The 15,070-nt window shown below is 49.5% G+C and overlaps 1 protein-coding gene across 2 annotated transcripts in view; it reads left to right on the top strand.

Annotated features, from left to right (window-relative positions):
* The first annotated feature begins 9,095 nt into the window (after positions 1–9,095).
* Sbf1 (SET binding factor 1) overlaps positions 9,096–15,070 on the top strand; it is a 28,364-nt gene continuing 22,389 nt past the window's right edge. For both annotated transcript variants that reach the window (XM_032919447.1, XM_032919441.1), the window contains exon 1: positions 9,096–9,330. In XM_032919447.1, coding sequence (XP_032775338.1) covers positions 9,276–9,330 — 55 coding nt within the window. In that variant the 5' untranslated portion in view covers positions 9,096–9,275. The remainder of the gene's footprint in view (positions 9,331–15,070) is intronic.

Here is a 15,070-nt window from a genome sequence, read left to right as displayed (position 1 = left end):
GCACTTCCAGCACTAAGTAGTCTTTGGAGCTGAAGGCGGGGCCCAGGCGCTGATGGGGCGGGGCGTCCTCCACCCGGGTGGGCTGCGGTAGCCACGGTCTCCTGGTAGCTACTCCTGCCCAGCAAGAAGCAGTAGAGCCACAGGGGGTCACTTCAAGGGGCCCATCCCCGCTGAGAAATGCTCAACAGCTGACCAGAAACCCTGTGGGGCTACTACCCTCACTTCTGGTACCCTCTGGTGCGCGACAGAGTCTCAGGGACTAGTGGAGCCCAATGGTCGACCAGGCAGGTGAGTGCTAGGGTAGGGACTCGTGCTCTGGCCCTGAGGGCATCCACCTGTGGTTGCCCAGCATCCCCAGGGGATAATGGCAGATTCCTGCGGTCTGCCAGCTTGTTTCCCAGATGGTCAGTTAGTTCCTCGTTACCAAATACTGTAATACAAGTACAAAGAGAGACCCCACACCACAGCGGTATTCTGGGTGACAGACGCGATGCTCTTTTCTGCACACGGTATCCTCTTGCATGAGTTACACAGAGCACACGCGCGTGCAAAGCAAGTAGTGTGTGTGTGTGTGTGTGTGTGTGTGTGTGTGTGTGTGTGTGTGTGTGTGCGCGCGCGTAAGCATAAAGGTGCTCTTACGGTTGGGCATACTTGAGTATGCAGCTGTTTTGTGCGTTCATTTGTTTGTTTGTTTGTTTTTTTAATCAGCCTTTTTCTGGAGTGAACCAGGCAAGCACATACCACTGAGCTACATCCCCAGTCACTTTATTTGCCACCGTTGTTGAGGTAGGGTCTCCCTAAAATGCTCAGGCCAGCCTTGAACTCACTTAGTAACCAAGGGAGGAATTCAACTTGAAGTCTTCCTATCTCTGCCTCTTGAATACAAGCCTGAACCATAATCCCAGCCGTCAGTCTTTTTTAAATTTAATTTTTTTTGTTTTTAATGCTTCCATATGTCTCCCTTTTCCTTATTATTATTATTTTTTTTTTTACTAATCTTTAGTGTTTAAAATTATGGATCTTATTTTTGGTTCTTTTTTTTTTTTTATCGGAGCTGGGGATCGAACCCAGGGCCTTGCGCTTCCTAGGCAAGCGCTCTACCACTGAGCTAAATCCCCAACCCCTATGGATCTTATTTTTGACATGTTCATAAACACATTGTTGTACTCTCATGTCATCAGTCCTTCATGAACCTTTATTTCAGTAATTTTTTTTCAGACTTTCCACAACTAAAAATCCCTACCATCGGGGAGCTCATATATATGCGGTATGTGCCAAATTATTCTTCACCATGCTTGTGTCAACCCACCATCTACCAATGGTTCTTAACATCCTTGTCAGCCAGATGGAACTACTTGAAAAAGAAAATAAAAACCACACAGTTCGGTCCCCAGCTCCGAAAAATAGGAAAAAAAAAAAAAAAAAAAAAAAAAAAAAAACCACACAAACCCTATCAGAAGCATTTTTTCTGACTGCAGGAACATCTCTGCACCCTCTGTGTTTCCTCTTATCTCACTCTGCCCCTCTGTGGAGCTTCTCCAGGACTTGGTCACTCTGTCCCTCCTGCTGAACATGCTCTATGGTAAACATTTGCCAGATGAGTATACAGAAGTCTTAAATGCAAGCCACGCTGAAGGTGTTGCTTCATTACCCTCTGAGGAAAATATTAGCGGAGCGTCACCTACGTGCTTACTCTTCCTGGTTGTGGTTTTGTCTGAGTTACAGAAGAACAGTGCGATAAGCATGGTGGTGTGCACTTGTAAACCAGCATCAGGAAACAGAGGTGGGATCGTTCATTTTAAGACCAGCCTGGGCTACATAGCAAAACCCTGCCCTTCCCCCAACTAAAAGAGACAAGCCAAGGCTGGGAAATGTACCTTTGTGGTAGAGTGCTTTTCTATGCCTGCAAGACCCTAGGTTGTATCCACAACTCCTCCAAGAATGGATAAAATAGGGGGGCTGGAGAGATGGCTCAGTGGTTAAGAGCACTGACTGCTCTTCCAGAGGTCCTGAGTTCAATTCCCAGCAACCGCACAGTGGCACGCAACCATCTGAAATAAAGTCTGATACCCTCTTCTGGTGTGTCTGAAGACAGCTACAGTGTATCCATATACATTAAATAAGTAAGTCTTTTTTTAAAAATGGATAAAATGTGACCCCGAAAGTAGGCTAACCTGGGGCTGAGGCAGGTGTTAGAGAGGTTAGGAGGAAGGGATTCCGAGGTAACAGGACAGACAGGTCAGGGAAACAATGAGGCAGGGAAGGGGAGGGACAAGAAGGTCGAAGATCCATGCACAGCCCTTCTATTTGATGGTGCAGGAAGTCGTTGAGCTACAGTGTGGACATGCCCAGGCTAATTCTGGATCGAGGTGTCTGTCTAGGAGGCTTCCAGTGCTGAGGGCCTAAGCTGAGATTGCAGGGTTGGGGATGGGGTGGGGAGTTGGGGGGAGAGTGGGGATGGGGGGAAGTTTGGGGGTGGGGGGACAAAAACCCTGGATTTTCCAGGTGTGGTTAGGTTCTGAGGACTGTTTTAAGCATCATCTAAGAGAATGAAGAGATCCTGCAGCTGAGTACAGAAGCCATGTGCCAGCTCTAAAGGGACAGTGGGGAGAGGTGAGCAGAGGGTGCTGTGATGTCCCTGGTTCTTCGACTGAGCCTCCTTTCTCTAGTCTACCTCCACCTTCAGGATCTCTTCACACGGCCGCTGGCACTGCCATCCAAACTACGAATGCCATCATGTCATTCACCCATCAATAAGCACGAAATACACGATGGGCTGGCAAAATGACTCAGTGGGTAAGGGCGCTTGCCACCAAGCCTGATAACTTGAGTTTGATCCGATAGAACCCACACAGTGGAGAGATCTGACTTTTATTTTTTTAAGTTTTTTTACTTACTCACTTGACTTCTTGCTCACTGCCCTCCCTCCCCCCCAGCCACCCCACCCACAATCCTTCCCCATTTTCCGTCCACTTCTCTTCTGAACTGGTGGGGGCCCCCTGGGTATCCCCCCCACACACACACCGTGGCCCTTCAGGTCTCTGCGAGCTTCCTCTCCCACTGAGGCCAGAAAAGACAGCCTAGTTAGAAGAACATATCCCACATATGTTAACAGCTTTGGGATAGCTTCCCACCCCCAAGAACCGACTCTTAGAAGCTGTCCTCTGACCAATACACACGTGCATGGAACGCAAAATAAAAATTTTTTGTGGTAAGATGATTTTTGGAAAATATCTCTCGCAATCAAAGAGACCGAGCTTTTGTTGGACCTCACAACGAAGTTAATAATATAGCTTGAGATCACTTGAGACCGCCCCCTCCCCCGAGAGCCGGAGCTGAGGACCGAACCCAGGGCCTTATGCTTGCCTAGCTCTACCACTGAGCTAAATCCCCAACCCCAAGATCACTTGAGACTTAACCTGCTATCCTACTGGGGCATTCAGCCTTTTTTTTTTTTTTTTTTTTTCCTTAATTTGAGGCAGGGTCTCACTATGTAGCCCTATTTGCTTTCTGGCCTGGAACTCTCCTAAGTGCTGGGATTAAAGGCCCTGTTTGAGTGCCTTTCAAGAAGGATGTAACAAACGGCCTTGGGTTTCCCATGTAAGCAGCTCTTACCAATCAAGCTATCACATACACATAGCTTTAATCTTATATTTTCTTCCACACATCTGACCCAGAGTAATGTATGTGTTGTGATCATTTGCTGAAAACAGTCAACAGTTAAAAGCAACCTTATACAACCCAGTGAATGCCTAGTATAAATATTGCAAATGTGTGGATATAGGTTGAAAGCATTTCTTTGTAGATTTTGTTTACTATTCTGGGCTTGTTGGGAGCAGTTATGTGTAGTAAAAACTCTTCATGATTTCTGTAGAGTCCCCTCGTACCTTCCCCATGCTGGTCAGTAAACGGATGGAAGACATAGGAAGAGAAGTGGGGAATTCAAATCTAAGTTTACTTTTGGTCAAACTAATTCAAGGGGAAGTCTGTGTTTTCGTTCCTTAACACATTTAAAAAAGGAAAAAAGGAGTTTGCCTTTATCAATGTTCGAGTTTCGGCCTGTCCGTCTAGTCTGCTCCTTTCCCAGCTTCCGTGGTCCCAGTCACCTACATAGTACATCATCTGACTGGTATTGGATACAGCTGCCCATGTGGCCTCCCAGGGAAACCCTAGCACCTCTTACCTTTAGTTGCAGAAACTGCCTTTGGGAGTAACATGCAGGCCAGCCAGCAGGGGCCCCAGCACCTCTATCTTGTTAGGATTTTGTTGTTGTTGTTGTTGTTATTTTAAGACAGAATCTTACTACGTAGCCCTGAATGGTCTGGAACTCCTGATGTAGATCAAGATGGCCTCAAATTCATAGAGATCCACCTGCCTCTGCCTCCCATGTGCTGGGAGTGTCCCATTATGTCCAGCCTGTCTTCTCAGGTTTTTATTTTTACTACTTAAAGTTTATTTTATTGGGCTGGAGAGACAGCTCAGTTAGGAACACTGACCGTTCTTCCAGAGGTCCTGATTTCAATTCCCAGCAACCACATGGTGACTCACAACCATCTGTAAAGTGATCAGATGCCCTCTTCTGGTGTGTCTGAAGACAGCTACATTGTACTTATATACATAAAATAAATACATATTTTTAAGAAGTTTATTTTATTACCCTTATTTGTGTGTGTGAGCCCCAGTACACATGTGGAGGTCAGGAGACAGCTGATAGGAATCAGTGCTCTCCTTCTGCAGTGTAGGGCCTGGGGATCGAACTTGGGTTATAAGACTTGGTGGCAAGCACTCTGACCTGCTGAGCCATCTCACAAGCCCTTTGTCAGTTTTTAAACATTATTTTATGTGTGTAGATGGTCTGCCTATCTGTGTATCAGTGCAGTGCATGTATACTGCTGCCCTCTGAGGACAGAAGAGAGCATCAGTGACCCCGGGAACTTGAGATACAGAAGGGCATCCTTTGTAGAAACTAGGAATCGGACCTGGGGCCTGTGAAGGAGCGGCCAATGTCCCAAACATTGAATCATCTCCCTGTGCCTGTGTCAGTTTTTACTTATCTTTTAATTTATATTTATGGGCTAGTATGTGGGTACAAGTATCCAAAAGTCAGAGAACTTTCGCCTTGAAGGTCCCATAAATCAAACTTAAGAGAACGCAGGGCACCATGGTTGGCAGCAAGCACCTTTGTCTACTGAGCCATCTCACTCACCCCAGATTTTCTTTCCTTTTTCCCTTTTTCTTTCTTTTTTTTTTTTTTTTTTTAGATTTATTTATTTATATGTAAGTACACTGTCGCTGTCTTCAGACACACCAGAAGAGGGCATCAGACCCCATTACAGATGGTTGTGAGCCACCATGTGGTTGCTGGGAATTGAACTCAGGACCTTTGGAAGAGCAGTCAGCGCTCTTAACCGCTGAGCCATCTCTCCAGCCCTTCCCTTTTTCTTTTGAGACAGGGTCTTAGTATGTTATGTATCCCAAACTGGCTTGAGTGTGAAATCCTTCTGCCTCAGTGTCCCAAGTGCAGGATTCCAGGAATGCACCAATGCACAGAGATACATGAGATTTTTTTAAAATTAACTAATTTATTTTATATATGTGAGTCCATTGTCACTGTCTTCAGACACACCAGAAGAGGGCATCAGATCCCATTACAGATGGTCGTGAGCCGTCATGCGGTTGCTGGGAATTGAACTCAGGACCTTTGGAAGAGCAGTCAGTGCTCTTAACCAGTGAGCCATCTCTCCAGCCTGCTACAAAGATTTTTAATTTGGGAGGTGGAGATGAGCCTCGTTGAGAGAGAGAGGACTGAAGTTCCCTATGTTGTCCTTCCAAGCTCTGGGTGACAGGACCATTGCTGCTCCCTCAGCTTATTCAAGCCCATGGCAGGTAAAAATGAGGATACTCTCTGACCATCATGTTTCTGCCTGTCTGTCTAGTCTGCTCCTTTCCCTCCCACCATGGTCCCAGTCACCTATGTAGTACATCATCTGACACCTTTTGTATACAACTGTCCGTGTGGCCTCCCAGCGGGACCCTAGCACCTTTTAAAGTTTACCTTTAGTTGCAGAAGCTGCCTTTGAGAGTGCTGTGTAGGCTGGCGGGGGCCCCAGCACCACTGACGATTGAATGGGGCTAGGGTTGGGAGCAGACAAGAGTTTTCTGGGGGGAGTCTGCCCTGGGGTCAAAGGGTGGTTTGGTGTTGATGACATTGGAGAGGACTTTCTATTAGTGTTCTCAACCTTCCCAATGCTGTGACCCTTTAATACAGCTCCTCATGTTGTGGTGACCCCCAACCATAAAATTGTTATTTTTAGATTTTTTTATTTCACATATACGAATACACTGAGCTGTCTTCAGTCACACCAGAAGAGGGCATAGGATCCTCATTACAGGTGGTTGTGAGCCACCATGTGGTTGCTGAACATTGAACTCAGGACCTCTGGAAGAGCAGTCAGTGCTCTTAACCGCTGAGCCCTCTCTCCAACCCGAGATACTGTTTTAAGGTATACATTTGAGGTTTCATCCTGATGGTGAGGATTTTGAAAGTGAAAGACTGGGTGCAGTGGGGGAACTGATACGGAGCAGTGGGAAGTGTGTAGGTGGGTGGGAAAGGCAGGTGTCTCTGAAAGGAGGGTAGTGTAGACGAGACAGTTTGGGGGTTTACCATATGATGGGTATGTTTTTTTCCCCCTAGGAAAAGCGAACTCAGCTGGCCATCCTGGAAACAAGGACGTACTATCAGAAGATGCTGGAGAGTGAAGACTAAAAGACAACTGCCTATTAGCCAGCAGGCTAGGCAGTATGTTTTGGGGGTATCCATCCATCGCAAGCTAGGCTCACTGTCACCGAGGACCACTCTGCTCTTTAGGGGAATCCATCCATCTCAAGTTGAGTCATCATGGGTCACCCTACCTTCTTAGGTCTGCAGGATACAGATGGTTAAGATAGTACATGAGCTGTGAAAAAGTGAGGCAGCAGTCTGCACAGGGACAGGCATTTGGAGACGCGCATATGCGTAGTGGTGGGAGGGGAGAGTTTATTCTTGGAGGAGGGCCTAAACTAGTTGAAGAAAGGAACATCTGAAGAGACTACAGGTCCTTGAGGAGAAGAGGCCACCAGCAGGTGACCTGGGAAATGCAGTGGTTAGGATACTCAATTTAGAGGCGAGACACTTAGTTCGAAAGGGCCCACCACCAGGATCAGGGTTCTTTTAGGCAAGAACACTGGGCCCCAGTGGTCATGGGAGGAATGGGGTACAGGATCCTTATAGTTTCTAGGAGAGGCCACTCCAGGGTTCAGGCACCAAGTTAAACTTGCCTGCCACCATTTCTTACTTAGTGGTATAGAGAGGAGTTTTAATTGATTGACAGAAACCAACTCAATCAAGTTCAAACAAAGGTTTTAAGCAGAAAGGAAGATTTCACAGCCCACCTGGCAATGGCTAAAGAGAGATAGGGTTATGTCTCCATGCACAGAGTATTTCTGGGAGAGTCTTTCACTCTTCCCCCCTCTTTTTTTTTTTTTTAAAGATGTATTTATTTATTCCATGTATGTGAGTATACTGTAGCTGTCTTCAGACACACCAGAAGAGGGCATCAGATCCCATTATAGATGGTTGTGAGCCACCATGTGGTTGCTGGGAATTGAACTCAGGTCCTTTGGAAGAGCAGTCAATGCTCTTAACCACTGAGCCATCTCTCCAGCCCCTCCCCCCTCTTTTTTATTTTTATTTTATCTTAGTTTTCCAAGACAGGGCTTCTTGGCTGGTCTGGAACTAGCCCCGTAGACCAGGCTGGCTTCGAACTCCACCTGCCTCCGACTCCCAAGTGCTTGAATTAAAGGTGTGCGCCACCGCCGCCGCCACCACCACCGCTGAGCTCATTCCTCTCTTTTAAAAAAGACATTTTTATTTTATGTGTATGGGTGTTTTCCCTGCATGTATGTCCACGCCCCCCACACAAGCAGTGCCCCCGACGGCCAGAAGAGGGCGACAGATCCCCCGGAACCAGAATTACAGAGGAGGGCGCTGCAAATCCAACGCAGGTTCTCAGAAAGAACAAGTGCCTGTAACCACTAAGCTATCTCTCCAGAAAGGCCCTCACGCCTCCTGTTTTTTGAACACACGGTTTCCCAATAAAGCGTAGGGGACTGGACTGGAATTCATGTTCCACCCGCTTCAGCGTCCCAAGTGCTGAGATTATTTATACACGTACGCCACCGACTGGACTTGTCTCTCAGTCTTGAGTTTGGTTTCATTCTTTCTCCAGATTCCGCAGGTGGAGGGAACAAGATCTAGTAGGTAGCTTGTCTTTTGGTTCTCACGGAAACTAAATTCATCTACAAACAAGCCTACTCCTCCCTCTTTAATTCCCCTAGTCAAGGACCTTCCTCTCCTACAGTGTCCATTCCTGTGTCACTGCAAGAGGCCTGGCCGATCCCCTGACCTCCCAGGGGGTTCCGACTTCCCAAGCTGGGACTTATTTATTTATTTATTTATTTATTTATTTATTTATTTATTTATTTATTTATTTTAATGCAGGTGTTAGATATCCCACCCATCCAAGTTGTGGGATATCTCTAGCTGTTCTTTTTAGCACTGGGAACTTTAAAAAAAAAAAAAAAAAAAAAAGGCCTGAAAGTTTCTCCCTTGGCCATCGTAAGGTTGACAGGGTTTGTTGTGAAGACCTGACACTCCCCAATCCTCTAGCTTGGTCCTCTAATTTGGGAGGCTGGCTGGACAGGGCCTCAGCTCCACTGACTTGCTTCAGCCAGATTGAGCTGGACCACACCCCTGACCCTCGGAGTTAGGCTCTCCCAGGGTGAGGTCCAGGTCTCCCTTCCTTCTGGGGCTTCAGTTTCGACGGGGAAGTATGCCCTAGACCTGACCGGTGTTTCAGGTCGAAATGCCGGCCGCGGGACCTGGGTAGCTGACCCGCCCCGGCCGCCGTAAGCTTCACCCGCCCAAAGGGTTGAGCTGGTCCTTGAGCTAGAGGTTGTAGGCGGGGCAGCTCTCTCTGGACCCGCCCCACGTGGAGTGGACCAATGGAAGTGCACTGTGTCAGGTCCCGCCTACACGGGAGGGGCAGAACTGCGCAGGCTCCCGAGGCGCCCGGGCGGGCCGGCTGGCTGGGAAGATGGCGGCGGAAGCCCTGGTCAGCGGCGCCGCAGAGGAGCGGGCCGGGGGTGTCCCAAGTGTGCAGCTTAGGGCCAGCGTCGGGCCATGAGCGCGCCGCCATCGAATCCTCGAGCCGTGGAGCCCGCCTGCGCCCCTTGCCATGGCGCGGCTCGCGGACTACTTCGTGCTGGTGGCGTTCGGGCCGCACCCGCGCGGTGAGTGCCGAGTCTGAGCGCCGAGGGACGAGCTTGGGGCTGAGGGACTGGGACTGAGGACTCGAAACTAAGGAGACCCGGCCGGAGGCTGGGTCAGGACTTGGGGCCGAGCTCTCGGGGCCTGCGAAAGAGCCTCCGTAGTTATTGGCCACGGTGGCGTCCGGGCAACCCGCGAGGACCCCAGAATACTTGGCCTGTGTAAGATCCGTCCTCCTACACCTGGGCACCTGCCGTGTTCCGAGGTGGACAGGGGCGGGTAGCCCGGGCGTGGGAAGTTGGAGGTCCCTGCTACAGTTCAGTCTCCCCGATTCCAAGTTGGGTAGGATGGGCTCACCCCGCCTTGGCCGACTGCCGGTGGCTGTGTCTGGGAATTTCAGAGAGGGGGGCGGAACGTTGGTTTCCCAGCTTCTCCTACCCAAAGCTAGGTCTGAAGCCTCAAGCACGCTTGATGGGGTGCAGTGGAGGGGGAGGAGTTCATTGGTGGTATTGAGCCGGACTTCAGAAGAGAGTATCAGACTTTGGAAAAGAGCATTCCTGGTGCTCGCCCTGCCATCCAATCCTGTAAGCCAGGTCCTCAGTGGGGGATCAGTGTGGTGATTGGTACTCGTGTCTAGGAGGCCCTGATCTGGAGTTAGCGCCTGTGTCTGAGAGCCCTTCAGTCCAGGGGGTAGGAGAAAACGGAGCCTGACAGTGACATCAGTAACAGCCATGGAGACAACAGTGTTGGGGTGTTGGCTAGAGTCCTCAGTGTGCCAGGCCCTGCACAACCCTTTGTGTGTATGATCTCATTTCTCCCAGTAGCCCACTGAGATTGCCTTGCTGTTGCCCTATCTTCAGCATAGAATCTGGCACAGAGAAATTGAGTTGTGGGTCTGGAATGGAGGCTGGGATTTGTACTCTGGTTATCAGGGTCCACCTACAGAGGGGCAGTATCTTAGGGATAGCTGTGGCCAGATGAGGCAGCCCCTACTTCCTAACTGTAGCATCTCCTACCTTGTTCCAGTTATCTCTTCCACACGGTTTACTGCTGCTTCTCAGACCAGCTGTCACCATCACCCTTCACGACCCAGACTTTCTTCTTTGCTTTTCTTCTTGCTAAGTCTCCACTCGGACCCTATATATACACTGGAAAACATAATCATCATCATCACCACCACCATAATCACCATCATCATCACCTGTCTCCAAATCCCGTTCTGTACCCTCTCACCAAGCACCCACTTCTCTCTGCTCTCATGAATTCAAGTCTATCTTTTGGCACTCAGTCACGAGCATCTGTCTCTCCCTCCAGAGAGGGAGTTCTCAAAGGCAGAGACCACATTGTTTTCATCCCCCTGTCCTTTGGAGCAGGAGGCTCGCCACCAGTGTTGTACTGGCGCACAGAGGGAGAACCTGTGCTCCAAGGCACACGTGAAGGCCAGTGAGGCTCCTCCTCTTCCTGGAACAGGAGTGCTGCTGGGTGCTGGGCCAGGGCTGAAGGGACAGAGTGGGCTTGGATGGTGGTGACAGTGGCATGAAGAAGGTCCTGTGAGGCAGACTGTATAGAGGCCAGATCAGGGAGGTCTGCTGGGAGTGGAGTAAAAGTTGAGGGTGACATGAGGTGTTAGGAGCTCCGTGAGAAGTTGCTGTGACACGTGGACTTTCTGATAGAGCCATTCAAGAAGCATGGACCTCTGATCTCTGTACAGGACAGAATAGAAGGTTGAGGCCAGAGGTGGCTACTTTTCCTGAATGATATGATGGAGTAATTCTCAAATTACCCATCACTGTGGAAATAGAAGGCCAATGAGCTCTCTGAGCATTGACTTCTGGGGTCAGAGTTGACTAGTTGCTAGCTAACCACTCAGCCTCAAGGCATTTCTTTGAGGAACCAGCCAGGAATTGGGTTTCTGGGTGTGGACCGAAGGCAAGATTATAAGCCAAAAGATATGAGTACCAAGAGCAAAGGACCCCAAACTGAAGAATGCACTGAAAATTAGTTGTCCTTCCTTTGTCACTCTTCACCCTTGGCTTGTGCCAGTCACTGTGCACTCCTGCCTCAGTTTCCTCATCTTCATATGGAATGAGTCTCACAGAGCTGCTCCGAGGCTGTCAGAAACACTTGTGTGTAAAAAGGAGATAGTTTATATCTAAAGTCCAAGTATGAATACTGCTAGGTAGGTGTCTCTAAAGCAGGTGAAGGCCCGCTGTGCGCTGTGCTGACTGCCCTAGGGTGCAGGGCCTTTCAGATTAAGGGGTGTGAGTGAGAGGATGCCTTAACTTTGTCCGGATCAGAACTTTTTCTTGGGAGCTGCTAGGAATAGAACCTTGGTGCCGAGTGCCTTTTTAAGCTGTTGCGGTTGGGCCCAGAGTGCTACCAGATTGCTAATAGTTACAGTTGGTGACCTGTGGGCAAGGCTGAAGACAGTAAATGCCTGGACTATGTGTAACCCTTTCACTTTAGACTCTAAAGTTTAGAGGGTGCTAGATGGGACAGCATAGACCCCGCACCTGGTGAGTCAGTGTGTGTGCTTTGTCTTGTCACCGAACTGGACACCTTTTTTAGCTTGAGGGACCAGACAGCATAGCTTGAGACCCCTGCCCAGTTCCCAGATATGGTCACTTAATTGCTTATAGCTTGGCCAGTTGTCAGTTTTCTGGGAACACCAGTTATCAGACACTTTACCTGACTTAAACCTGACAGGTTCCCTTTTACCACTGCTAGGGAGGAAGAACTACATCTCTATGACCTGGCCTCCTTCAGCCTTGATGGTAATGAGGTGGCCACATTCTTGGGCCCATCTACTGTTCCCACCCATGGCCCTGCCCTCCCTCTAGATCAGGTTGGGGCTGTTTGTGATGGCTGAAGTTCCCTCCCAGCTCCCCCCACACCCTGAGAGCTTAAGGGTCCAAGGTCTTGAATTAAAGTTTCTGTGGTCCGTTTATAGATTTGGGGTAGGTCAAAGATAACATCTGAAAGAGCTGTAGGCTCCCACTGCTCATGTCAGCAGCTGTAGCTTGCCTGGGGCATTGTGTCTTCGTGTTCAGGTCTGATAGGTAGAAAAGCAGGAAGGCTGTATTCTTTTGTTTCCTCTCCCTTTCTCTATAGCTAGGCTCCTAAGAGGCAGCAGCTACCTGGTGCTGTCCAGCATGTGTGGTGAGGTATGTGGTGGGTTAGTCAGGGGAACTGTATTCGTTCTGGGCCTTCCCACAGTGTACACTGTCCATGGCTGGCCCTCCAGGCATCAGAGCCTGGCACTGGTGATGACGTGCTGCCAGCAGATGACAGAATACATGCTCTGTATTCTGCCACCCCGTCTGCCATTTGGGTCGCAGTCTGCATGGGCCTGGCTGCTGGAGGAAGCTCTCTCTGAGGTGCTTTGAGTATAGGAATCCCAGGGTATCTTCCTAGGGTGGGCCAGTCAGGGACTTCCCATCTCTACTTTAGTGGACCTTGGTGTCCTCCATAGGCTGCCCGAAGAGCACTGCCTTGTAATATATGGCTATGCTATTGGGATTCGTTCGTTCTAACAGGCTTGGGTTAGGGAGGGAGGCTGTGCCTACTCTTGTCTACCCAAAGTGGGCAGTACTTTGTTGGGCTAAGTACAGTCATTGCCAAAAGGCTTCAGTGGTGACGGACACAGAGGAACATGGCAAAACTCCTCACAAATGCAAGCCTGCAGTCTGGGGTCTCAGAGAAGCCAGAGAGAGTTAACAAGGCTTCCTCATGGTCTTACTGAGAGGGCCTGCTGTGCCTTAGGGCTCCGGAAGTTGTTCTGCCCTTCTGACTGAAGAACCTGTTTGTTTGTGAGGTGTGAGTTGGGCAGGGTGTGGGGAAGATGGTCATATAGCTGACTACATGCATTCAACAAGCCCTAATTAGGCTGTAACCTGTGCCATGCACGGGAATTTGTATCTGCTCAGGCTCCTACAGGTGTACCAGTTGCCTAGTAAGAGGCTTATACTTGTTGGGGGGAGGACCTCAGGGTCTTGCTACAGGCCCCAGATTTAGATAGAAAGTAGATAGCAAACTTCTTAGAGGAGGCACTAGACGGAAATCTGAAAGTCAAATCCTGGGCTGTTACAGTACAGAGAAGGGCCTTAGGAGAGATGCCCACTGGGTGTCTACCTGCCTACCTTTATGGGGCAGTTAGTTGGGAGTCTCAGGAATGGAGCTCTTTAGAGTGTAGAATCCTCAGAAGGTTTTAAAGCTAGTGGGAAGTGGGAATTAACATTGCACAGGATGAGGGATACTGGCAGTGGAAGGTGTCCATCCTCTCTGTGCCAACTCCCCTGGGTAGAGAGGCTACTAAAAACGACCCTCAGAAGGCTACTAGCCCTCCTGGCTTTGTGGGAAGGCTGCAGAGCAGAGGCTGCAGTCCCTGTCTATATACCCCCCCCCCCTTTCCTCCGCATGCTGCCTCGTGGCAAGAACTGGGTGAGCCCTGGGTGCCAGCCAGGGCTAGGCCCAGATGGTGGTTTAGGGCCGAGTACAAGGAGGCTCTTGCCTGAGTGGGTGGGGGGAGGAGCCACGACTGGGGTGGGGGGTTTGTGTGTGTGTGTGTGTGTGTGTGTGTGTGTGTGTGTGTGTTTCACAGTACATGCACTTCCCAGTCCTGTTGAGAGTGGGACCCGAGGAACCCCTGGGGGTTTTATCTTGGTGGGACAGGTGTGTGGGTGTGTGTAGGTAGGCATGACACCAGCAGACACCTGTCCCTTCCTTGTCTGTTGCCTGTCGCCTGCAGGGTTTTGGTGGTGGGAGGAGGGGAGCAGGAAGCTGAGGTTTTGTGAGTCATAATAGGCCGCTGCACCCCACTACCTCCTGCTTAGCAGCAACCTTCTTAGTGCTGATGGTCTTGGTGCTTTATCCATGGTTCTGGAGGGATGCATGCTCTACCATGGTTGCAGCTGAGTTTCTTTGTTTTTAGGGACCTGGGAATTGTGGATTGTTGTGTTGGGCTTAGTTAGTGGTTCAGCACACATGTGTTCAAGTGGACCAGGCTGTGGGGAGGTGAGGCCATAGCCTAGCAAGCAGGCCCACTGCACACAGAAGTTTTCTGGAACTAAACAGGAGGATCCATGAAAAGACTTTACGTAGAGCCCCCTCTCCTCACTGTCTGCTTCTGCTGCTTCCACTGGTGGGAGACTCTGCCTTGAGGCTGGTCTATGGAAAGCACTGTGCCCTGAGGATCTTGAAGCTGTATGTGTGAGAGGCCTAAGTGAAGAGGCCTGTCTTTCTTTCCGTAACACAGTGGTTCTCAACCTGTGGGTTGGAACCCCTTTGGGGGCCATATATCAGACATCCTGCATATTAGGTATTTACTTTGCAATTCATAACAGTAGCAAAATTACAGTTACGAAGTAGCAACAAAATAACCTTATGGTTGGGGTCTCCACAACATGAGGAACTGTATTAAAGGGTCTCAGCATTGGGAAGGCTGAGAACACGGCCTGCCGTACCATGCTCCACCTTCGTGTGTGTGTGTGTGTATGAGACAAGAGAAGTCATCACACAGCCTCATTGCTGCTGCCCTCCTTTGCTGCCTGATTCGGTGGTGCGAGGTGAGCCCTAGGCAAGGGCTTTCACTCCACCTACATAGACTGCACTTAGAAGTATTTCCTTTGCTCGTACACACTGAGGGAGCCTGGGAGCTTCAGGGTACAAAGGGGCAGCATACACTTGCTAAACTCTTTGTTTTTGGAGACTTGTGTTCTGGGAGGAACTATCTCTGAGGTACTTTGCATAGGTAGCAATTTGGGT

The sequence above is a fragment of the Rattus rattus genome, chromosome 1, assembly GCF_011064425.1.
Source record: "Rattus rattus isolate New Zealand chromosome 1, Rrattus_CSIRO_v1, whole genome shotgun sequence".
NCBI classification, from domain to species: Eukaryota; Metazoa; Chordata; class Mammalia; order Rodentia; family Muridae; genus Rattus; species Rattus rattus.
The sequence above is the reverse complement of the archived record's forward strand: the minus strand, read 5'-3'. Positions and strand labels throughout refer to the sequence as shown.